The sequence below is a fragment of the Hemiscyllium ocellatum genome, chromosome 20, assembly GCF_020745735.1.
Source record: "Hemiscyllium ocellatum isolate sHemOce1 chromosome 20, sHemOce1.pat.X.cur, whole genome shotgun sequence".
Lineage (NCBI taxonomy): Eukaryota > Metazoa > Chordata > Chondrichthyes > Orectolobiformes > Hemiscylliidae > Hemiscyllium > Hemiscyllium ocellatum.
The window spans coordinates 46,682,723-46,709,080 of NC_083420.1; the positions used below are offsets into that span (position 1 = coordinate 46,682,723).

Below are 26,358 nucleotides of genomic sequence, written 5' to 3' on the forward strand. Positions count from 1 at the left end.
ACATCATTTGCCAAAAAGCACTTTGGGTCATCCAGAGGTGGTGAGAGGTGCTATATAAATACAAATCCTTTTATTACCATCCTGTTTTTCAGTGGAAAATTTCAGAGTTTCGAAAGAGGCTTTTGCTGGTCCAGATGGGGAGCCAGTGACAATCCGTACACGCTCACTGCTGTTCATTCTCTTGTACTTGTTGTCAGACCTACTGACAAACTGAACAGAGACAAAGAAAAAGTCATTTTACAAAAGCAAACACAGTACAATGAAAGCATTACAGCAACTTCAACGTGTAAATTCTAGATCAGTACTTGCAACATGAATACTGCAAGTACATTTTTTCAGCACACATTAAAAGGTGAGAAATGGTGGTCCTCTTCTTCCCATGCCCCTGTACTTATTGAGTTACAACAGTTCCCAGTCCAGCATTTCTTGATTTTAAAATCTTTGTTTTTAATTTTTCCATGGTCTCATCACCCTCTATCTCTAGAACTTCCTCCAGCCTTATAAATCAACCCTGGCTTTTTGGACATCCATGATTTCCATTTGGCCTCCATTGGTGGTGACAACATTAAATGCCTGGGCCCTGAGCTCTGGACATTTTTTCCCTAAATCACCCACCTCACTTTCCTTATGAGATACAATTAAAAAAAAAATTTGGCCAAACATTTGGTCACCAGTCCTAAAATCTCCTTCTCTTTCTTGGTGCCAAATTTTGTATGAAACCACTCCTGTGGATACCTTGAAACTAACTGCCTTGTCAACATAAAATCAGGTAGTTTCATTTTTGAATAGATTATGGATATATTTCAGAAGGCAAACACCAAGCAACAATTTGCAGGTAATATTTGTAAATTACAGCCCTTTTATGTAAACCCATGCAGACTAATACATGGGGCATCACTGGTGAAGATCAATGAGATTCATGTACGAATCACATCTTTAATTGTTAAATATTGGGGGTTACCTTTCATAGAATCCCAATGGGCAATGAGACTGCAATATCTGAGATAGAAACAAAATAAATTCAGGAATGGTTAGTGAGGAGTTCTTATCAAATTGTGCTGGTTGATATGGAGATGCGTGGAAGGCAGGCAAGGAGCAGAGTCAGAATATCTGATCCTCTGGGACATAATGTGCATAAAATGAAGCAAGAAAAATTGTTCAACTGCATACATTTAAGCAAAAGACAGTGAGATTAATCTCTTTCAATTCATTTTTTGAAGTGTAATTATTTGTTGGTGGAAAACAAGGCCACTCATCATTGTTCTACTGATTACCTATCTTTAGGCTCTTGTCAGGGTCACACTAAATTCCTAGTTACCACCCAACAAAGTACAAATGGGGTAATGTATAAAGAATATTTGTTTAAATGTGAATCTGAGAAAATTGGTAAACTAGAATGTCTCAGCAGCAGGAAGGAGAGACAGTTTTTATATCTATGTCACACCTTACATGATCTCAAACACCTTTTCAGCCAATGAAGAAGTATCAGGCAGGACTTTTAGGATAGCTGTACAGACCTTTACCACTCTATGGAGCATTGATTGAATGGAGGTAATATTTGCACCCTTTAGTCTGATTGATTGGCAGCCCTGCGATTCCAGTGGGGATCCTGGCTCAGTCGTCACTACTGAGACTACAAACCAGGTCCACCTGCCCTACTCCTGGAGCCCACAGGAGGGCAGAAGGGAGTGATTGATTGACCTTGCGCATTTCATCAGTCTCTAGAAGGGAGTCAATGTTAGTGACATAGCACTTCCCTCTTTCACCTAAGGCCAGAGAGGGAGTACCTGCTGGACTCACCCTGATCTCTGAACTTCTTTCACTAGCCAGACAGGAAGAATCCTTCTGTACAGGATGGGCTAAAATTGATGATGATCTTCAATAGCTGCATGACTTGAATGAGTTCTGTGAACATTCCTGTACATGCCGAAATGGCACAATTGTTTTTCCGGACTTACTGTTTGTTACACTATATAGGACAAAGATGTTTGTTCTGAGTCATTGGATTTCACTTCAGACCGGGATTGTGAACTGTACCAGGAACAAACCTAATCCTCCAGACCAACTGTTGACCGAGGGTCCCTGATGGGCAAAAGGGCGTTAGGCTTATTGCTTTCTTCTTTTTAATGATTTCTTGATAAATGTTTATATCTAAGTAAATTCATGTTGTTGAGTCTTCTCTTAAGTACATTTAAACTGAATCAGAAAAGAACCACTTGGATATACTTTGTGATCCAAGACACCTTCAGTAACCAATAACTGTCCTGGATCTTGACCACCACTTACATGAGTGTTAACAGCTCAGACATGGATAAGCACATGGCAAGATCCCACAGAGTGCAATGAGTGATAATGAGTAATAATGACAGACAACATTTTTTGTTGATATTGGAAATAGGGATGTCAGAGCATCCAGAGCTTAAGCAGTTTGGTTCAAAAGCTCCAATCTGTTTAATTTCAGCCCTAAGTGTCAATTTTGGTGAGTTTCATGGAGATACTCCCTCCCCTGAAAGGCCAAAACTTTCATGGAAATGAAGGAATGTGTGTTTTGGTCAAAATAGATTACTGACGTTGCCCTGTTGAACTCAACATTCATTGTTTTTGCCAGCTGAGTTGGAGGGGAGCGGGTTGGAAAATGGAGGAGGATTATACTGTCCACATCGGTGGTTTACACACAGTATCTTTCATTGTGAGATGTGGCATCACTGGCTGGCCAGCATTTATTGCCCATCCCTAGTTGCCCTTGAGAAGGTGGTGCTGAGCTGCCTTCTTGAAATGCTGCGGTCCACCTGTTGTGGAGTAACCCATCATGCCATTAGGGAAGGAATTCCAGGATTTTTTTTTCTAGACAGTGTAGGAATAGTGATATATTTCCAAGTCAGTATGGTGAGTGGCTTGGAATGGAGCTTGAGGGTGGTGCTCTTGACCTTCTACATGGAAGTGGTTGTGGGTTGGAAGGTTCTATCTGAGGATCATTGGTGAATTTCAGCAGTGCATCTCATTTAGTACACACTGCTCCTACTGAGCATTAGTGATGGAGGGAGAGGATGCTTGTGGGTGTAGTACCAATCAAGCAAGTTGCTTTGTCCTGGATGGTGTCAAACATGAGTGTTGTTGGGGCTGCGTTCATCCAGGTAAGTGGGAAACATTTCATCACACTTCTGACTTGGGCCTTGGAGATGGTGGACAGACTTTAAGGAGTTAGGAGGTTATTTGCCACAGTATCTTGTAGCAACTGTGTTTATGTGATGAGTTCCATTGAGTTTCTGGTCAATGATAAACTCAGGATGTTGATAGTGGGGATTCAGTGATGGCAACACCATTGAATGTCAAGCAGTCATAGTTTGATTGTCTCTTCTTATTGGTGATGGTCATAGCTTGGCATTTGTGTCGCACAAATGTTACTTGCCATTTGTTGGCACAAGCCTGGATACGTTCAGATCTTATTACATTTGGATATGGACTGCTTCAGTATCTGAGGAATCGTGAATGGTACTGAACACTGTGCAATCATCGGCAAATATCCCCACTTCTGACCTTATGATGGAGGGAAGGTCATTGATGAAGCGACCTAGGACACAACCCTGAGGAACTCTGCAGAGATATCCATAGCTGAGATGATTGACCTCCAACTACCACGACCATCTTCCTATACGCCGGGTATGACTCTAACCACTGGACAGTTTGTCTCCGAATTCCAATAGATTCCAGTTTTGCCAGGGGTCCTGGATGCCGCACTCAGTCAATCTTGCCTTGATGTCAAGGATTATCACTCTAACTTCACCTCTTGGATTCAGCTCTTTTGTCCATGTTTAAATCAACACTGTAATGAGGTTAGGAACTGAGTGGTCCTGGTGGATCTCAAAGTGGGCATCACTAGACAGATTATTGCTCAGTAGGTGCTGTTTGATAACGCTGTTGATGACACCTCCATCACTTTACTGATGATCGAGAATAGACATTTTTTAGATTATGTTAGATTCCCTACAGTGTGGAAACAGGCCCCTTGGCCCAACAAGTCCGACCCTCCGAAGAGTAACCCATCCAGCCCATTTCCCTGTGACTGATGCACCTAACACTATGGGCAATTTAGCATGGCCAATTCACCTGACCTGCATGTCTTTGGACTGTGGGAGAAAACTGGAGCACCTGGACGAAACCCACGCAGACTGGGGAAGAATGTGCAAACTCCACACAGACAGTCCCCCGAGGCTGGAATCGAACTTGGGACTGTGAGGCAGCAGTGCTAACCACTGAGCCACCGTGGCTTGATGGGTAGTAATTGTCTGGGTTGGATTTGTCCTGCTTTTTATGTACAGGACATACTTGGGCAATTTTCCAAATTATCACATTATCACGTAGATGCCAGTGGTGTAATTGTACTGCAAAAGCTTGCCGAAGGGAGCAGCAAGTCTTCAGTACTATTGCCAGAGCATTGTCAGGGTCTGTAACCTGTTACACATGTAAAACTGCAGCTGCCTCCAAACAGAACCAACTTTCAAAACTAGAACAGAACAATTTACCACTGAGAAAATTATTCAAAGTCTTGGAGTTATGGAACTGCAAAGTACTGTTTGGAAAGTTAACTTGGTCCTTTGAGAGAGGTCACTTGCTTCTTGAGAGGGATAAAGGTAGACATTAATGTGGGTAAAATATGAACATTGTACAAGAAGACATAGAGAAAGATTCCCATGATATAGAAGTGCTTCAGGATTAGACAACAAATCTTAAGCATGAATCTTTATTCTGTTGAAAATATAGCAGATAATGTGACGGCAAAGAACTCAGGAAGAAGTAAACAAATGTAAAGAAATTTTTAAAAGCCTTCGACAGTTATTTCAACCTCAAAACAAATAGGATTTTGGAAACAGCCAGGTTTAATGGAATTAAGCACTCAAAAAAATCAAAAGAAGATTTTATCAATGATTTATGGAGATCAGTTGAGGGCTGCACTTATGGAAATTTAAAGACAGAATTGATTAGAGACCGCATTTTTGTTGGAATAGCTGATGAAACTCAATTCGATTTACTATAGTCAAAAGAAGATCTCTCTCAGAAAAAAAATGCACTAGTGAGACAGACTCAAAAGCAAACCAGAGCAACCTCAGAGGTAAACAAAAGCTATGGTAAAGGCAATCTCCAGCATTAATATAATTGCAAGGTTTATAATTTCGAAAACAAAATGGTACAAGGCACTATAGAAAGGAAGGTACCATGGAAAGTGAAAGTGCAAGATTCCTAAAAAAATCTGTGAAAAAAACCCCACACAGTTAAGATTGGTATCTTGCAAATAAACATTATGCTTCTAGTGTAAATGAAATGATCACTTTAAAAAAAGTGCCAAAGTAAGAGTTCAAATAAAAAAAAGACCTAAAGCTATAGTCTTTTTAAAAAAAAAAGCTATCCATGAAGTGCAGCAATCATCAATGCAATGCAAGATGAAAAAGTTCCAAGGGGAAATGAAAGACTTTAATACATTCTGCACTGCAGATATCTGTGTCAATGGAAATATAATTCCTTTCATGTTAGACACAGGAGCAAGTGTAATCATATTGCCAGACAAGCAGCAGTGGTAGAGCCATGTCGAGCTAATAGAAATACAATTACATGGACCAGGTTGAATCCAATTAAAAGTTAAAAGGAAGCCACAAAATACTCCAGTATAAAAAAGACAACACTGGAAATATTGTTACATAACCTAAAGAACAGCAACTTCAATTTCGTAAGGAAAGTGCACGATGTCAACCAACAAGAGAGTAGCAGTCACTTCCAGAAAGACTTTCCAAAATTATTCACAGGACTGGAAAACTTAAAACAGAATGCAGCATCACACTGAGTAAAGAGACCACATCAAAATATCTGTGTGCCCAGAAAAATACTATGCACGCCAATGAAGGAAGTAATACTTCAACTCGAAGAGATGATCAGGATGTGATTAACTTCTTCAGTCATGATACCAATGGAGTGGTATTTGGGAATGGTCCCAATCCCTAAACCAAACAGCATCATTTGAACATGCATAGAGATTTGGACACAAAGCTGCAGCAAGAGAAACGTATCCAATGTCCTCAGTGGACAAATATTTGGCAAAGTTGTCCAAAGCATCATATTCATGAAACTGGATATGAACAGTGTATCTTTAAGATGAGAAGTCAAAGTTATTGAAAACTTTTATTACCCCCTTATGGAAGTTATTGTTTAGGAATATCTTTGGTATATCAGCTCCAGAAAGTTTCTGAAGAATGATGACTAATATTCCAAATGATCACTGAGAATCCAGATTTGTTTACAAAATGGGATTGTAAACCCATTTGTAAACATATAATGAAAGACACAACATTTAGAGCATCTACAGATAGTCTTATACTGCAAGATGTGAACTTTAATGATGAATTTGAGACATACAATGAGGATACTGCAACAAAACGGACAGCAGCAATAAACAATCTCAGAAATACATCAGCACAGATGCAAGCTGAAGACTGCAACCAAATTTCCCAATACTGCATGCAAAGTTGACCAGAACAGTGTCAAGCTACTGTCATTATAAAAGCATTCTTTGAACACAGAAATTATGTCACTATCAGGGAAGACAAATGAGTGTATGACAAGGCATGAGTAATCCAGTTTCATTCAGAGAAAGCATCTTAGAAAAAACCTACAATCGGGCCAATAAATATGGTGTAATGACGAGTTTGTGTTTAGGTATCAATATCTGTATCAGCTGCGAATGTCAAAAGGCACAGAGAAATTATTTTAAATTGTGAAATGTGCACAACATGCAAACCAGAACAGAGAAAACCACTAAAATTTCCAACCAGGCCATGGGAATATCTTGGATTTAATCTTCTTTAATGGCAAGTTATACTTGATTATCAAAGATTACCTTTTCAGATGAATCAAAGTTAAGCAATTATCACATGACAACTACTAAAACAAACACAGCATATTGAAAAAAATATTTGCAATACATAGTGTACCAGACCAGGTTCTATTAAACAATGGCCCAAAATTTGCTTCTATTTCATGTATTTTACAGAAGAATATGCATTTGAACATCATTCAAGTTCTCCCTAGTATTCTTCATGTCATGGAGAACTAAAATGAGGAGTTAGAATGATTAAATCACTCTGGGAAAAAAAAGTGAAGATTTCCAAGCAGCACGTTAAAACAATAAGACCAATCTAAGTAGTTTTGCATCATTATAGCTACTAGTAGAAAGGAAACTCAAAACTCAACTTTCTATCCTACATAAGAAATTACACCTAAGGCTGAATGTCTTAAAATATTAAGTTGTGTAAGATAGAAAGAAATCTTACAGAAAACCACAAGGGAAAAACTACAATAGGAGACACCATAATTGGAACATGTCAAACCTAATAAATATAGTTTGAAGAGAAGGGGCAATTATCCAGAGTGATATAAACCAAAAGAGATCATACCTAATATTCATGTCAGAAGATAATAAGAAATAGGAGAAATCTTATTTCAAGAAACCAAAAACAACCAAAGACAACTGTGAGCACTGTTGCCTCACCGTGCCAGAGACCCGGGTTCAATTCCCGCCTCAGGCGACTGGCTGTGTGGAGTTTGCACATTCTCCCCGTGTTTGCGTGGGTTTCCTCCCACAGTCCAAAAATGTGCAGGTTAGGTGAATTGGCCATGCTAAATTGCCTGTAGTGTTAGGTGCAGGGGTAAATGTAGGGGAATGGGTCTGGGTGGGTGCACTTCGGTGGGTCGGTGTGGACTTGTTGGGCCGAAGGACCTGTTTCCTCACTATAAGCAATCTAATCTAAGTTATCTATTCAACATCTGAACCAGATGTTGAAGCAAAAAAAAGAAATGTATAACAGACCTCAATCAAAACTATCAGAGAGAAAAAGGAAGTTATAAAAATAAACTACCGCTGATCTTTCAAGTCTGACAAGAACACAAGCAGGGAGAGTTATGAAACCTCCTGACAACTAAGTCAGTGGATTCAAAGATTGCAGGAGCTAGGGTTGTATTTAAATTTTTAAAAAATCAGTGTATGTAAGATAATGATTAAAACAAAACTTTGTCAATGATGGGGAAGTAGTATAAGATGCTTTGAAACTGGTCGAATGCAAATGCCATCATTGATGTCAGAGATCCAATGGTAAGAACATTTTTGCCAACCTTCCATGGAGACAGATGTGATGCAAGTATTTCATGTATATGGTGAATGATTATTAATAAAATCATAACAATTCAAAATACAGACACCTCAGCATCTTTACTAGTTAGATCAGATTAATTTTTAAGTGGACCAAACCTAACAATGATGAATAAGCAAATTTGTGGAACTATTATGCTTTCAAGTTATTTAAATCCTTGGCCCTTTAAATTTTGCAGCTGAAACAAAAAGGAACTTGCAACTTCACTGTCTATTTTAAAGTGATTAGTGCATGCCATAACATTGTTGTATAGTTGTGTAAACACTAGTTTTGTAGGCAGACTGCCTGTAGACATTTTCTATAGTACAAGTTTTAAGAGGTGAAATTGGAGGTTTGAGTACTTCATAAAAGTTATTGGTGTCCAGGGCTATTGTACAGATATCCACAGATGTGATTTGTACCATTATATTTATGACAAAAGCAGTTTTACTTCAAGTCAAAAACAGAAAATATTTCTTCTTGATGTCATTACTGTTTTGAGATATCCAAAGTTAAGAATAAGAGCTGAAAATGTGTTGCTGGAAAAGGGCAGCAGGTCAGGCAGCATCCAAGGAACAGGAGAATCGACGTTTCAGGCATAAGCCCTTCTTCAGGAATGAGGAAAGTGTGTCCAGCACGCCAAGATAATCTTATTTTTATCTAATCTTTATCTTAGCCTGCTGGACACACTTTCCTCATTCCTGAAGAAGGGCTTATGCCCGAAACGTCGATTCTCCTGTTCCTTGGATGCTGCCTGACCTGCTGCCCTTTTCCAGCAACACATTTTCAGCTCTGATCTCCAGCATCTGCAGTCCTCACTTTCTCCTCGAAAAAGTTAAGAATAAACTGACTTCCCTTGTCCACATTATAATTTATAGGAAGGGAGAAGCAGTCATTCATTAATCTAAGAATGAATTGAAGATAAACGTTTTCACCAGGTATACGGCATATGTGCATGTAAATATTTATTTACAGGGAAGCTACACAAGTACTTGAGATCACGAGAAATAGGAATGTTTGCCTAGAGGAGGAGATGAAATAAAATGGAGGACATTGTGAACAACATTTATACTGTCATTGACTATTTAAGTGTATCAGCCTATTTCTGTGTGTAAATTCTATGAATGCTATCTATATGAGAAATGGAAAAGTGACTTTTGGTCCAGGACAGATTGTTTGACTAGTAAAATGGTCAAAATGCAGAAGCTTTGTCCTGTGTTTCAAACAACAATACTTGATTAAAACATTATTTGATGTGCACTGCTTGGGTATCTATTTGATAAATCCTTCATACCTATAAAGTTGTAGATTTTGATGGATTGAGGACTTCGTTCAGAGACTTTTACTTAAATCCTTGAGATTTCCCTTGTGCTTAATTCTGGGGTGAGCATAATAATCAGCTAAGCTCCTTCTGGTACACATGAACTCTGCATTAACCAGCTACAGTTACTACATCAATGAAGATCCTCAACAATTGTGTCGAAAAATCTTGTCATTTAATTAACTGTTGAAAAAATTCATTCTAAAGAAGATATTTTAATCCATTGAGGTGTGATTTAATCTTAATTGTTCCCTGAGTATTTCCAACAGTAACATCCTGTGACTCATAACTTTCGGATTATTTTATTCATACACAAACCTGATTATTTGTTCTGCCCAAAATATAATGGTCTGAACCATTTAATATTTACTCCTCCTTTGAGAAGGGACAAGAAACAGCAGCAGTCTCATGTGGTGGTCTCATAGGTTAAGAAAATGATATGAATGTATTTGGAGCTGTGGCAAATAAATGGAATTTATGTACAATTCAATAATAATCTGCCTTTGAGGCAGAGTACTTTCCTAGTAGCAGGAAAATCGATGTTTCAGGCATAAGCCCTAATGCTCAAAACGCTGATTCTCCTGCTCATTGGATGCTGCCAGACCTGCTGTGTTTTTCAAGCACCATACTCTTGACTCCAATCTCCAGCATTTGCAGTTCTCACTTTCTCAGAGAGTAATTTCCTGGAGTTTAAGGGCTTCACCTATTCCTATATGGTTTCTGGTGCAATTTATTGTAGTTAAGAGCTAATTATTAATCTTGTGCCACGTTTTACCACACAGACCATACAAGATGCAGAAGACTTTGTTTACCTTTGCTGAATATCTTTCTAGCACATATACAACTCATTAAAAAGTTCAAATGCTCACAATGCTATAGCATCATGAGAAAAAAAAAGCGCAGTTTACAAAGATAACTTAGAGGCTAAAGCCATTGGGATAGATTATATTAGATTCCCTACAGTATGGAAACAGGCCCTTCAGTCCAACAAGTCCACACCGACCCTCCGAAGAGTAACCCATTCCCCTACCCTATATTCACCCCTGACACTGTGGGCAATTTAGCATGGCCAATTCACCTGACCTGCACATTTTTGGACTGTAGGAGGAAACGGAGCACCTGGAGGAAACCCATGCAGACACGGGGAGAATGTGCAAACTCCACACAGATAGTCGCCTGAGGCTGGATTGAACAGCTGGAGGTTGTCTTCTGAAAAGAGATGGCAGAGGTATGACACTATAGGCTTTTAAGATTATTATATCATTTAATAACGTAGAATAGAGAATATGCTTCTATGTGTTGTCTCTGGGAGGAATGAAAACTAGTATCATAAATATGTCAGTCATCAAAAAGAAACTCAAAAACAAACATCTTTAGCTACAGAATATTTAGCATGTGAAATATGGAACCACAGGGCCTCGTTGATATGATTAGCATAAATAAAGGAATAGAAGGTTATGCAAATAGGGTTAGAAAAAGAGGGGTGGGAAGAGTATGAGGCATAACACCAGCATTTCATTTCTATTCAGTCATAGAATATAGGGGTTCCCTGCGGGGCCAGCAAGTCACCCTTGAAACTTGAAACCCTTTAAGGTTTGTGGATCACAACAGGCTTGACCAGGTCAGGACTGCAGATTTCCTTCCATAAAAGATACTTGCAAGCTGACTGGTTTTTAAACACAATCATAATGTTGTTATGGTCACTAATGTTGAGACAAGCTTCATTTTCTAGTTAATTAAATTACATAAACTGTCATGGTATGATTTGAATAAGTGTCCCCAAAGCATTTGCTGAGGTGTATTGGATTACTACTCCAGTGACATTACCATCATTCCAAAGTCTCCCTATTAACACTGTCTTTGATCTTCTCAAAAGGCAATTAGAGATCAACAGTAAATGCTGGCCTTGCTAAAACCCACAAAAGAATTAAGAAAAACATTAATTGGATTAAATGGCATATTTCTATAGAACAAATTCTATATAATGGCTGATGCTTCCCCATTGCATGATGAATCACCTGTAAAATCTGACCGAAGAAAATGCTCGCTCTTGAGAGGCGGGGAGCTTTGGGATCAATAGAGGGCTGTTCTTCGGGTTGTAAGAAGTTCTGAAAGAGAGGAAAGCACAGACAGCATTGGCTGAGCTAATTAATTGAACAGGCTAAGTTCCAACACATGGTATCTAGTCAATTGTTTCCTAGAAGTTCAGCAGTGGCTTAAATAAATTGGATAATTTCCTTGCTTCACTGGACAAGTTAAACTAATTTTGCTGTCTTGGTTTATGGCATTATTTCTATCCTTCGATTTTCTAAGTATCTTGCAGTTCTCTCCTATCAATATATTATTCTGCACGCATGATTACATGCCCACAGCTGTATGAAACCCATTATAAATTTGAATATTTTGGTAAAAATTCAATATCTTATTTAATTGGTTGTAGTAAAACTTGTAAATATCCACAAGAGATATAAATGCAAAGCACGACACAACAACACAAACAGTGAATTCCTTACTTAATGAATCCTGAGAAAATGAAAATATACATTAAGTTATCAATTACTGCGAAGTCAAAAACATTTTCCATTTTGTGCTTCTGCCATTAAAATCAGTTAAATAAGGATGCAGGCTTGTTAACCCTCTCTTTGTCAGTACCAGTCTCTCCAGCAGAATCATTGTACCTGGACAACTAAGAATTTTAGGGTATTCTCACAAAAGAAAGGGGAATGTTTGAATTAGCTGAATTGATCGATCAAAAATATGGTCCCAAATTCTTATTTCCTTGTGACACCTCAATAAATAATGAAAGATATTTGCATCACTCAATGAGTGTGATTGTATCATATTCCAAAAGAAAGAAAACAGTTTGTCTGAGCTTAATTACACTGGTGGTTTTTCACTCAAAGTGTATACTTACAAACCATTCAAAATTTAAAAAAATAAATTAGAGAAAAGAATCAGAAGTTTTGGATACATTGCTTCATTGTAATCCAAAGCATATCAAGTATTTTACCAAAATATACACACAGATTTCCCTCATTGCAACAATTTAGATAAACATCAGAGGTTTTGAGGTAAAATAGATTCATCATTTAACGGAAATTGATTGTATGAAAAGCATAAATTATTCAGATTGATAGAAAGACAGACCCATAATCCTCGGAGGGTGCTATATTGATTGTCTGTCTCATCTCTGTTGCTGCGGTACATCAATCTCTGAATCTTCACCAAGAGGAGCTGCTGAGCTCTAGAACAGAATGAAGAGGGCTAAGGATTATACAGAGAGGACTGAGTAGTCATGATTTCAGCATGGTTCACCTTTAATAATACTGTAATATTTTAGATCACTCACAAATCACTAGCCTCACCTCTTCTGCTTACAACTCCAAAGATGACTAGGATAAGAAGCTGCTGTTTTCAACCTTCAGTTGATAGGTTCATAAGGGACATTATTTTTATATTGCTTTCTTGTTCGCAATGGATAGATATCAACACATGCACATCAAAAAAGATAAAATTGTTTTCTAATTCATCACTTGCTGCTATAAATTCATCACTACTCTCTCTGCAAGATCAGATGTGATAAGATTTTGAGTAGGGAGGGAACATGAATTGTAATGCCACACTAGGATAATACCAACCACTTTGTCGTTGCTGGCCTCTGCATTATGAATAGCAAAAGCAAACTGGTGTTGCTTTGCAAACTATCAGCACAAATTTCTACCAGGCATAGGTTCCACAGCAAAAGCTAGAGGTTTTAAGAAGATACAAATTGTCCGTATGAAGGAAACATGGTTTGCCACCTATCGCTAACTGAACTGGTTGGATGTTCATTGTTGTATTCCAAGCCACTTTTCGTAAAAATTAAAAATGCGACTGGCCTTTTAGGACTTTATTTATCTGCACTAATCCAAGGTTACTACAGGAAGTGAGGGAAGAGATTGCTGTGCCTTTGGTAATGATCTTTGTGTCCTCACTATCCCCTGGAGTAGTGCCAGATGATTGGAGGATGGCAAATGTTATTCCCTTGTTCAAGAAAGGGAATAGGGATAATCCTGGGAATTATAGACTAGTGAGTCTTACATCTGTGGTCAGCAAATTATTGGAGAGGATTCTGAGAAACAGGATTTATGATTACTTGAAAAACAATAGTTTGATTAGAGATAGAGATCATCAGCATGGTTTTGTGAGGGGCAGATCATGCCTCACAAGCCTTATTGAATTCTTTGTGGATATAGCAAAACACACTGATGAAGGTAGAGCAGTGGAAATGGTGTAATGGATTTTAGCAAGGCATTTTATAAGGTTCCCCATGGTGGGCTCATTCAGAAAGTAAAAAGGCCTGGGGATACAGGGAAATTTGGCTGTCTGGATGGAAACTTGGCAGGTCAAGAGAAGACAAAAGGTGGTAGTAGATGGAAAATATTCAGCCTAGAGCTTAGTGACCAGTGGTTTGCTACAGGGATCTTTCTAGGACTTCTGCTCTTTGTGATTTTTATAAATGACTTGGATGAGGAAGTGGAAGGGTGGATTAGTAAGTTTGCTGAAGGTTGATGGAGTGGTGGATAATGTGGAGAGCTATTGTAGGTTACAACAGGACATTGACAGGATGCAGAACTGAGGTGAGAAGTGGCAGATGGAGTTCAACCTGGAAAAGTGTGAAGTGATTTACTTTGGAAGGTTGAATTTGAATGCAGAATACAGGGTTATAGGTAGGATTCTTGGCAGTGTGGAGGAACAGATCAATCTTGGGATCCATGTTCATACATCCTTCAAAGTTGCCACACAAGTTAATAAGGTTGTTCAGAAGGCAAATGGTGTGTGTTAGCTTTCAGTAACAGTGGGATTGAGTTTAAGAGCTGCGAGGTTATGCTGCACCTCTATAAAGTCCTGGTTAGTCCACACTTGGAATTTTGTGTTCAATTCTGGTTGCCTCATTATAGGAAGGATGTAGAAGCTTTAGAGAGGGTGCAGAGAAGATTTACCAGGATGCTGCCTGGACTGGAGGGCATGTCTTATGAAGAAAGATTGAGGGAGCTAAGGCTTTTCTCATTGGAGTGAAGAAAGGTGAGAGGTGACTTGCTAAAGGTGTACAAGATGATGAGTGTCATAAATAGTTTCTGACTATTTGCTCTTTCTCCCAGAAATGGCTATCACAGGGAGACATAATTATAAGGTGATTGGAAGAAGGTTTAGAGGAGATGTCAGAGGTCGGTTCTTTACACAGAGAGCAGTGGGTGCATGGAATGCACTGCTATTGTCATAGTCGAGAGTCAGATACATTAGGGACATTTGAATGACTCTTCGATAGACACATGGATGATAGTAAAATGAAGGGTAGGTTTGATCTTAGATTAAGATAAATGGTCAGCACAACATCAAGGGCTGAAGGTCCTGTATTGTGCTGTATTGTTCTATGTTCACTTGTGAGTTTAAGAAATTATTTATTTAAACCCTGGGCGTTTGCTTCCTTTACTGTCTCTCAGCGTGTACTGCCAATCCTTTCTTCACATCACTTCTCACTTCTTCACACGAAATTGAATCTGCCAGTTTTGCTTTGTCTATTCTGCTAACCTGCCTATGTCAATTAATTCTTTAACATCTGTCTTCAATGTTGTCCTCCTGCTTTTGTTGCAATAGTAAATTTTGACACTATGTTCCTTATACCTGAGACCAGAAGATCTATCATTTGAAAACAAAGCACTAACCCAAGGGATGCATCTCTCCCAACTTTCCTCCAAACACAACATTCGTTCTTCTCAATTTCTTAGCTTCTTATTCAACAAAAGTCTACACTTCAGAGGTACTTCATCAGCTGTACAACCTTTTAGAACTTCTGTGGTCTTGAACGATGCTGTATAAATAAAAGTTATTGTTTTCTTTCTTTCTGTACCAACTGTTTCTACATTTTCTCTGATATCAAATGCCTTAAATTTTCTGAAAAGCCTGAGAGACCAGATAGACAGAATACCTCAAATGCTTTCATTAAATGAAATGAAATCCAGGATTTCACAATTGCATTTAAGTTATTTTGTATGGGTGTGTGTGAAATTGTGACGTTGCAGCAAGTAACTTAGGCTGTGTAGGCCTTAAGCTGCTTGAATTTTAGTGCTGTATGAAGATTATCTTTCTGGAGAGGCAGTACTACTACTCTCACTATTTTGAACCTCACTTGAGTTAGCAGCTCAGCAGGGAGACCACAACTGTGATATTGCACAAATTGCTCTGCTTCAGAGAGGAAACCAACACATACACATGACCACAACGCACTGAATCTAACTGTTTGCAACACAAAAGGCACAAAAACAAGAGCTTTCTTTGGAAAAACAATTAATCAATGACTTCACAATCTTGCACCAATGCAATCTTGCAGTCACTTTTAGAAATTTCAGTTTAAAACATTCAATAAATATCTTGTTTGAAGTGGTTGTTGTTTAGTCTTAACTCTGTGCACATTAGTTGGGAACCCACTTTTTAACTCAGTACTAAATCAGGATCATCCTGATCAGCTCTTAAATAAAGGCAGAAATACCAGACAGGATAGGAGGGAAATGTTTGTTTCCTTATTGAATTGTGATGTAGAATACAGTCTATGAGGGGACAATGCAGGTAGATTGAACAGTAACTTTAGAAAGAAAACTGCATAAATATTTGCAATGAGAAAAAAATGTGAGATTGCGGGATAATAACAGGGAGAAATGGGCTTAATCAGATAATTCATTCAAAGAGCTGACATGGCTTCCTTTTGTGCTGTATCATTTAATATTCCTGAAAGAGTCTCCATGTGCCACTTGGTCTGAAAAAAATACTGGTATGAATATAAAACAGAATGCTTGAAAAAATAGACATGTCAGCTTTACTGAAAACACTGGTGAGCATCGCTATTCTTTGTCTCATCCTTTTGCCAGAAAAATACCAGAAATCACAACTATCATTAAATTATGTAGTGATTAATAAAACAACACATGCATAAGTTAATGTGTACTCAGTATGGACACAGCCATTTTCTGAGTTGTTTAGGCTAATCTTCTCAATTATTGCTGTTCAACTCCATGAATGTTTTGACACAGATGGAGATTTTAAGGTAAATGGAAAGACATTTAAACATTTTTTCCTTTCTAATTTCTGTCCTACATTTGCTTTCCCTCTAGATGGTGCTGGATTCATATTTAATGCTACAGTATTTTGAAAAATGGAAATAGATAGGGAGGTAACTAATGCCACAAAATAAAATTAGTTTACCAATGATTGATTGTTTTATTTTGGTGTGATGTTTTGCTTTATGTGTAATTTATTTGTTTTTAACAGAAAACCGTGGATATATACTTACAAGGAAACATCTGTAGAACCAAGGAGCAGCAGGACCTACCACAAATTGATTGTTTGTTTAAAGAACTGAGACACAATTATGGGCCAAATGGCCTTACGCTGTGTGACATCATCCCAGTCTCTATATTTACCTCTTTGACGTTGGGGCAACTGGGCTTGGCATTTTTCATTAATCAATCCAAATCCAATGTTATTGTGGTGTGCTTACCTACTGTATTCTGATTGGTTGATTGTTCTACATGACCTTTATCCAAAGGTCCTTATTGGTGACTTTTATGAAGGTGTTGTGTTTTGCATGTTGTAACAGCTGACAGATAGACTTTGCAGTACGGAGGAAATAATTGGGAACTCAGCACTATCTGACTTTTGCAGGAATTTTAGAAATTGGATTTTGAAGAGTTCACATTCGTTTCTTATGACTCTATTGTGTATTATACATTTTGATTACATGCCAACTGCAGGAGCAGTACAACACTATTAGGCATCAGCCATGGCTTAGTGATAATATTCTCATCACATAGTCAAGAAGCTATGGGTATAACCCCACTCTAAAGATTGGAGCATATAATTTAGGCTTACATTTCAGTGCAATACTTCCAAATGCAGTATTAAACTCAGCCTCTTCCTGGTCTTGTGGGTAAATGAAAATGTTCAATAGCACTGTCCAAAGAAGAGTAAGTAAATTCTAATGTTTCCTGGTCAATATTTAACCCTCAAACAACACAGCAGATGGTTATTTATCTTGTTCATTTTTTGAGGGGGAGGGGTGGAATCTTCATATGTAAAAATTAGCTGCTATTTCTCTATGATTGTAACAGCTCCGCTGATGACTCTGCGTACAGTGCACCCATCTTTTAAAGCATGCTGTATGTTTTGTCATTAGCAAGTTACCTGCCCTACTCTTTTTAAAGTCTTTAATTTCAATTAAGATCAGATCACTTCTCAGAGTGGGTACCTGGAACGTTTCAGATCTGTAGGATTCAAGGCATTTACCTCCCTACCCTTGGATCGGGATGCCTGGGTTCAAGTCCCACCTGCTCCACAGGTGTGTAATAACATTTCTAAACAGGTTAGTTAGAAAACATATTCAGTGCATTTACTAATTGTTTCATCACTACAATTCTTGAAGCACTAGTATTGTGTCACTGAACAATACACAATTCTATTTGCTCTTCACCTCCCTTTCAATTAAAAAGGAGCATATAGGAATTGAAAATAAAATGATGAAGGACCCTCTAATTTGCCTTCCACTATATTAGTAGCAACAGGATGCAATGATAATGGAGGATTTTTCTCTAACTTTGTGACCCAGATATGATATGAGAAAATTCCCAGCAATGGAAAGCTTTAAGAATCATCAATCCAAAGTCACCTTGCTCCTCCAAAGGATGTTACACTTACCATATGTCACACACAAATGACTCATCTACTGTACCCTTATGTGTTATTTTTTGAGATAATTTGATTTGCACTTGAATGAATCAGTGTTATCTGCTTCCATCAATTCCTTAGGAAGTGTGTGTTCTATAGTCTAACAATTTTACTTCAGCAGTTAGCATCACCTCCCTCTTCTTCCACTTTCTCCCCATCAAGTGTGGGCTGTGACATTTGCTTCTACTGTTCTGGACAAGGTGAGACAGCTTGGCATGGTCAATGTTATCCAATTAAGTTGAAATATCCTTTAAAAAAAAATCGATCAAATTGGACGTAGAGTCCAATTACCTGCAGTAGCTGGGAATTGTGCCTTTCTCCAAGTCTTTGTCAGTGAATAGATCGACTCGAGCACAGAGCCATTCACATTTGCCCTGGTACATAGTGTCTAAAACATGGATAATCTCGTCGCACTTCACACACATCGAACAACTGTCTGACTGTCCAGAAATATTCAAATTGGTTCGAACGTAAAAGGAATCCCCAGATGTAATAATACCATCTTCCAAATCCTTTTGTAGTTTCTTGTAACCTTAAAACAAAACATAGATCACAATATAATAAGATGGCAAAACTCACAGTTGCTATAAATGGAGCATGTCAATAGTGGCTATCTCGGTAGATAACTGTTAGGAGTTTAAATAATTATTCCTGTAGTCTCCCCTACCCCCATGAGTATGTGCCCAAGGGGATTGGGGAGATTGGTCTTGCTCTCTCTCTCTCTCTGTTTGTCAATGGAGTTTAATAGCTACAGGGCAGGCAAGAACACCATGGAATGACAATCTCATGGAATTTTCCCCCAATTCCTACTTCTACAAAGCACTTGCTTTCACTATTTTATGAGATGGTCAAAAAAAATGGATAATGTCTCCATGTGGTGAATTGCAAATGTGATAGTTCATTGTTCCATACTGTTGCACACATCCCAACTTTATCATATAACATTTCAACTGGAAAATTAAGTCTAAAAAATAGATTTCTTTCGATTGCTGCCTCAGTGCAAGGGAATTCTAAGTCTTCCATGAAGTCCAGTTTTCTTAATCTAAAATTTGAAGGGTTCGTTTTGAAGTAGATAAAAAAAAATTCACTACTGGTTCTGTTTTATATCAAAAGAGCACTAACATTGCAAAAGCTTCTAGTGGAGATCACACCATTCTGACTCATTCCAATTTAACTGCTGAAAGCCTGAAAAGAAAACAGTGCATTCAATTCCTAGTTTGCAGGGCAGCTTGTTTTCCCTGCAGAAAGCCTGACCACAATTCACCTTTGAGAAACATTTTCATGCTTCAGTGTACATTATCAAATTCAATATACAGCCTTTAATAAGGATTTTCACACCTTAACCTGCAACTAAAACTTCATTCATTGCAGTTTGCAGGTTAATAAATTTAAAATTGTATCTACACTTGAGTGCACAGGCACAACTTGCTGTAGCATTTTCACAACACTCATGAATAAAATTTTATTTTTCTTCCTCAGGCTCAAAGCTCACAAATAATAAAGAACAAGTGCTCAGTGAAAAGCATGTCAAGCCAGAACCTTCGAAGCTGATCAAAATTGGCTGCTGAGAGAATTTATAACTACATACAGAGAATTTCAATGTGAGCCCTATCTATTTAGTCTGTGGGATTCTCATACCTTATGGTGGCCATTTATATAGTATCCTTGTTCACATTTGATGCTGGCCGTTTATTCCAGATAGATTGTTTTTCAAAAATGACATTACCCTGGCTGCCTCTGTGGGATTTCTAGCACAACCAGAAGTCTAAAACAATGTATTATGTTCCATTATTCATGTGACATCTACAGGATGTGCTACTTAGTTGGGAATGACACTGATGAACAGAATCTAAGAGGAGTAGGCTTAGCTCCTTGAAACAAAAACGTTCAACAATGTCCCTAGTAGATAGCATCACTGTTGACTATTAGGGTTGAATTTCAAATCCACAATCAGGTGTTTGAGGATCATGTGAAATGTTAAAATTCATGAAATCGGAAATGAGAACGTGACCTCCTTTGGGCTCATCTACTCACTTTCAGTTAATCTTAGAAGTAAGATGTTTTTTGACTTCAGTAATTGATCATAGGGCTTGATCCTAGGAAGAGACATTGACTATTGATCAGGATTGAGATCTATCGGAGCACCTTTTTTCCTTTTTCATACGGAAAAGTGCTACTTATGCATTCAAACCATGAAAGTGTGTGCTTGGGAACCCTTCTATATTGATCTGAAATGATTTAGGAATCTACAGTGCTTAAACTTTATGAAAAGTAATGGCTAACTACTTTCACTTGGGCAAATAAGACTTGTGTTCTTTGAATTCATTGAGTAACATACCGTCTGCTGCAGTGTAGGGAAAAAAATTATTCTTTTCTTTATAAAGACTGTTGTTTCAACTGTAATGGTTTGTTTTACAGCTGAAACTGTTATGAATTATGTGCAAAGATTGATTGACAGTTTAAGCTATTAAGATTATCTACCTTTTATTCAATTTATGAATAGATGCCTTATTTTTCAATTTAATGACCACTTGAGGGGATTTAACTTTCTTTCAAAAGTGTGTTTTTTCTCTCTGCAGTATAAATGGCAGTGTGTTTGAGTGACAGCTTTAGAAGATTGATAGATACTTTTTTTTTAAATGGATAATTTCAAAGATCATCAATATTCCATTGTCTTGAGGCATATCCACTGTGGCCAATGATGACAATGGAGCATACAGAGATGGCATGGAGGTGTAAATGGGTACAGGGGATATGAAGGGAATGAAGAATACATAGCATATGAGGGTGCATGGGGGAACATGGGTGGCATGGACAGGTCATGGCGTTTGATTGGACATAGTGGGTACAGAAGAAATGAGGTGAAAATGGGAGGATGAACTGTCACAAGAATAATGTGAAGAGTATCTGAGAATCAAGAGGCCATCTAATCAGCCCACCTTGGAAGCCACATGCACTGTCTCAGACCTGCCTGGGGGGAAGACAGCTCTAAATCTTGGCCACACGTGTCTCTAGGAGATGGAACTGTTACTAGGAACTAGGAGATGGGGAATGATTGGTTTGGGTTGATGCAGTCATGAACTGCATTAACTCTCACATTTCCTGAGCCTGAGATGTGAATCCAGATGCTGCTCTTTCAGTTTTCAGAATATTAGCTCAACAGCATTCTTCCACAAAAAATTCATTCAAGATTAAAACCTGAGTCTTGGTGCCACTGCTTTCTGGCTTCTTTACTCTATTTTTTTGGAAATATCAATGTCTAGCCTAGAAAGGCAGCAGGGTTATGTTCAAACTTCAATCTCATGCTCTATTATGGACTGAAATATGTATTTTGTTGCAGACTGTCCATTCAGAAAAATACAGAGTATTTAGATATTAGGATGTTTACAAAATGTGAAGTCTCAGTGTGTTCCAAACTGTATTTGAAATTGAAACTTGTTAGGTACAGGTAAATTGTGGTAAAACATTTTTTTTATTGTGCTATGGACACCAACTCGAGAGATTTGAGATGCATTTTTATCAGCCCCTTCATGGACAATTAAGATTTATTGGAGAAAAAAAACTCTCCCTGTTTTGTGTTAAATTCTACTTGAGCAAACAAGTTTAATGGTATTGCATATTAAATAAACTGCCCATGTGCAAAAATGAAATTTTAAAAGGGAGCAGTAAGATAGTTGCTGTTTCTCTTATCTTTCTATTTCTGATTCTGAAACCTGATTAATTGGCCCATCAATTCCTACAGCCTAGCAACTAACTGCTCTTATCTTACTGTCAAAGTTTGCTTTAAAGTGGAGTGTCACTGGTCCATTGCAGCGTTGTAATGTCCAATGTGCTTCTTCTTTAGTAGATGTTTCCAAGGGAACACTTTGAGCTTCTCCCCTGATGCATCCTTCTAGCTTCAAAGAGAAGGAAAGATTTTATGTTAGCGCATATGAAAAAAATTCGCCTACATCATTAAAACACATTGTTCTTTGCACTCAGTACGACATTTAAGATTCAGGCCAGATGGAGGAGATAGATGTAATTTTTTTGATGGCTACTTAAGGTTTTAAATGAAATAAGTTTGTACACTATTTATTATTTCTGGCTCCCCAAGCTCCTGCTATCTATATATTCAGGTAGTTGGGGAAACAAATTGATATCTTACTTAACAAGTATCTTTTGATTTTAGTCTTGAAAGCTCTAATGTCCCAACACTGCCTTACAGAGGACAGAGTTCCAAATCTCTACTTTTTGTTTAAATATGAAAAAGTGCTTCCTGATTTCTCTCCAAGTAGCCTGCCTCAATGTTTTGATGCAACAGCGCCTCCTTGATTCCCCCAACAAATGAACTAATTTCTCCATATCTGACCTTGTGAATCCTTTTAACGTTTCAATTAACGCAATCACATCATCCTACAATCTTTCATATTCAAGGAAATACAAGTCAAGTTTATGAAGCCTGTCCTCATAATTTAAATTTCTACATCCCCAAACATTGAGCATATCTTTGTGTATCTGTATACTGTATTGCTGCAGTGTAGAACAGTAAATGAGGTTACAAGTTATGCCAAAAAGAAGCACAATTTCGGTCAAAAGATAATCCAGGTCAATAATTCAGTTGATCCATTATGCTTGATCCCTTTCCATGCGAAAACAAGCAGCTCACAACAGAAAATGACAGCTAATAGTACAAACTGGAGCTTATAAAATATTAATTGGATTCTTTTTAACTACAAACCAGCTCTGAAATCTTCTTTCCCAAGGCTTTGACAGTAATTGTGCATACTTATGTCTCTCAATCTTCATACTGGATAGACTCCAGAGCATGATGTTTAAATTTGTAGTGGATGCCATTCTATAGACGCTGGAGACCCTCTGAGTCAGGTGTGCGTACCCTCTTTGGCACAGCCCAACCTGTACCTCCTGCTGGGACTGTGCTCACTTGGGTGTGCCATTCGTTCACTGAAGGCTTCTCAACTGGAGAGATCACGATCTCAAACAGCGTAGTGGTTGATCAGACACACAGTTAAAAAATTTAGACAAAGGATCTTCACCTAAAGTATTTGTTTTCTAGTGAGTGACTGACAAGAGGAATCAAACACTGTTATCATTTAAAAGGGAATGGGAAATCTAAGGGAAAATTCAGATCAGGAAATGGCAGGCAGAAACTTAATGAGTGACTCTGCAGGACAGAGGAAACAGATTAAAAAGTTTCCAATGCAGAAAACTGGCAGCATTAGAAAGGAGTAAACACAAGGAATATCGTGAATAAAGCTGACAGCATAGATAGATGTGTGGCAACATGTATTATTGTTATAATGAAAACTTGATTTAAAGATATTATCATTTATAATGGAAACTGTGGCCAAGCACTTAAGACTGTAATGTTTGAACTTCCAGCTTTATTTCTTTATTTTCTACTTAAATTTAAGAAGATCTGCAATGTGCAACTTGTAAACTTATTTCATATGTTTTACACTACTATACTTAATGCAACTTTTAACTTTTAACTTCTTTCTTCCTTTCTACTTTGTTCTTAAGATTCTGTACTTAGGTACTTGTCCCTAAAATGCCGCCCTTGTGTGGCGACATTATTCACCTTTCACTGTACTCCTGTACTCAAGTACACGTGACAATAAAATCAAAAATCAAGGAAGGGAAAGGATGGTTGCTCAACATTCCTGGATATAGAGTTTTCAGGCAAGATAGAGAAGGGGCTATAAAAAGGTAGGGGTATAGCATTATTGGTTAAAGTGACAACTACAGCAGGGATGATATATTAAATGAAGAATCAAATAACATTATATGACCTGAGAAACAAAAAAAAAGGGGCACCCGTTTTGCTAGGTATGTACGATAAAGTTCCCAATCAGTGGGTAAGAGTTGAAGGAGCAAATATGTTGGCAAATTTCTGAGGAAAACAAAACAGGGAAAATAGTTGAGGACTTTGACTACCTAAGTATCAACTGAGATACAAACAGAATGAAAGGCACGAAGGGCACAAAACTTGAACTGCATTTGAAAGAGCTTTTTTTTTAAACCAGCACACAATAAACCCAATGATAGAGGGTAGAATCATAGATTTAGTCTCAGGAAATGAAATTCGGCAGATGGATGAAGTAGTAGTGAGTCACCATTTGAAGATGTCGATCATAACAAAGTTTGATTTACAGCATTATTGAAAGGGACAACGTTGGAACAGGAATAAATGTTCTAAATTTGGGGAAGGCAAACTTAAACATGAAAGATAATCTGGCAAAACTGAATTAATTGAAGAATCATAGAATCCCTACAGTGTGGAAACAGGCTCTTCGGCCCAACAAGTCCACACCAACCCTCCGAAGAGTAACCCACCCAGACCCATCCCCTACTCTGTTATCCTATATTTACCCCTGACTAATGCATCCCTGAACACTATGAGCAATTTAGCATTGCCAATTCACCTAACCTGGACATCTTTGGATTGTGGGAGGAAACCAGAGCACCCGAAGGAAACTCACGTAGACATGGGGAGAATTACAAACTCCACACATTCACCTGAGGCTAGAATCAAACCCAGGTCCCTCACACTGTGAGGCAGCAGTGCTAACCACTGAGCCACCGTGCTGCCCTGAATTTGTCACAGTTACTTGAAGAAAAGTCAATGGTAAATCAGTGGAAGGCAATGGTGATGTTATGTATTATGGTTGGCCTATGTTATGTTGGGACAATGTCCATTTAAGAGGTGAGTTACCTGTCACTAGCAAGTCATCAGCCTGTACTCATAGGCTTGTTCAGACTAGTGTTAAACTTTACATGGTGCACAGCTTCAGAATAAATCCTCCCTGTTAGATTACACAAACAACAAATTTGTATGTTCTTACATTCTGACTGGAGCTTAGTAACTGCCCACTACAGAGTAAGTGGTACTGCCAAATCTAGAATACCCTGGTTATACAGAGGCAGATATAAAGTAGAAAAACAGCATTTATGACAATCTCAAAGAAGTAATATGTTAGGAGGTTTGGAGGAATCTAGAAAGCATAGAGGTGAAGTGAAAAGGAAATTAGGAAAGCAAGAGAGATTGGGAAAAAAATAATGGCCCATACAATTAAGAAAAATCCAAAAATGTTTTATAAGTACATTGAGACTAAGCGAATGATTAATGAAATGGTTGGACCTATCAGAAATATACATCGTACACATGGTGACTCATGCATGGATGAAGATGATGTGGACTGGATTTTGGGGTGGTACAGTGGCTCAGTGGTTAGCACTGCTGCCTCACAGTACCAAGGACACAGGTTTGATTCAAGCCTTGGGCAACTGTCTGTGTGGAGTTTGCACGTTCTCCCTCTTCTGCGTGGGTTTCCTCAGAGTGCTCCAGTTTCCTCCCATGGTCCAAAGATGTGCAGGTTAGGAGAATTTGCCATGCTAAATTGTCCGTAGTGTTCAGGGATATGTGCGTTAGGTGCATTAGTCATAGGAAATGTAGGGTAGTGAGTAGGATGCTCTTTGAAGGGGCATATGGACATGTCAGGCTGAAGGGCCTGTATCCACATTGTAGGAATTCTAATCAAATTACTATTTTGTCTCTGTCTTCACAAAGGAAGGGGATGACACAGACATTCTAATTAAGGAGAAATAAAATAAGTTAAGTGAGAAGGCAAGTACCTCCTTGAAATCATCAGAGCTGGATGGACTTTATTCTAGCCTGCTAAAGGAAGGCAAGAAGGAAATAGCAGATGATCTGAGGAACATTTTCCAATTCTCACTAGATACAGGAAAGGTACATAAAGACTGGAGGTCAGTCAACAGCATGCCCTTATTCAAAATGGGGAAGCCAAATAATTATAGGCTGGTCAGCCTGTTCATGGTGGTGGGCAAATTATTGGAATCAATATTGACTGATAGGATTGTTTCTTGGAAAGGGACTGATTAATCAGGGATAGTCAGCTTGGTTTTGCTAAGGCAAGGTCATGTTTCACTAACAATTGAATTCTTTGGAAAAAGTAACAACGAGGATTTGTGCGCATAGTGCAGTTGATGTGTTTACATGGATTTTAATAAGGCATTTGACAGGGTACAGTTTTGGCTCCCTTGTTGATTCTGGTAGAGATTAATGATTTAGACTTAAACTTGGGA

At 38.2% G+C, this 26,358-nt stretch overlaps 1 protein-coding gene across 2 annotated transcripts in view; it reads right to left on the minus strand.

The window, feature by feature from the left end:
• card11 (caspase recruitment domain family, member 11) overlaps positions 1-26,358 on the minus strand; it is a 229,217-nt gene that overhangs the window by 19,851 nt on the left and 183,008 nt on the right. For both annotated transcript variants that reach the window (XM_060840331.1, XM_060840330.1), the window contains 5 exons: positions 22,022-22,148; positions 18,544-18,784; positions 12,643-12,739; positions 11,514-11,603; positions 78-210 (listed from right to left, as the gene is read on the minus strand). In XM_060840331.1, coding sequence (XP_060696314.1) covers positions 78-210; positions 11,514-11,603; positions 12,643-12,739; positions 18,544-18,784; positions 22,022-22,148 — 688 coding nt within the window. The remainder of the gene's footprint in view (positions 1-77; positions 211-11,513; positions 11,604-12,642; positions 12,740-18,543; positions 18,785-22,021; positions 22,149-26,358) is intronic.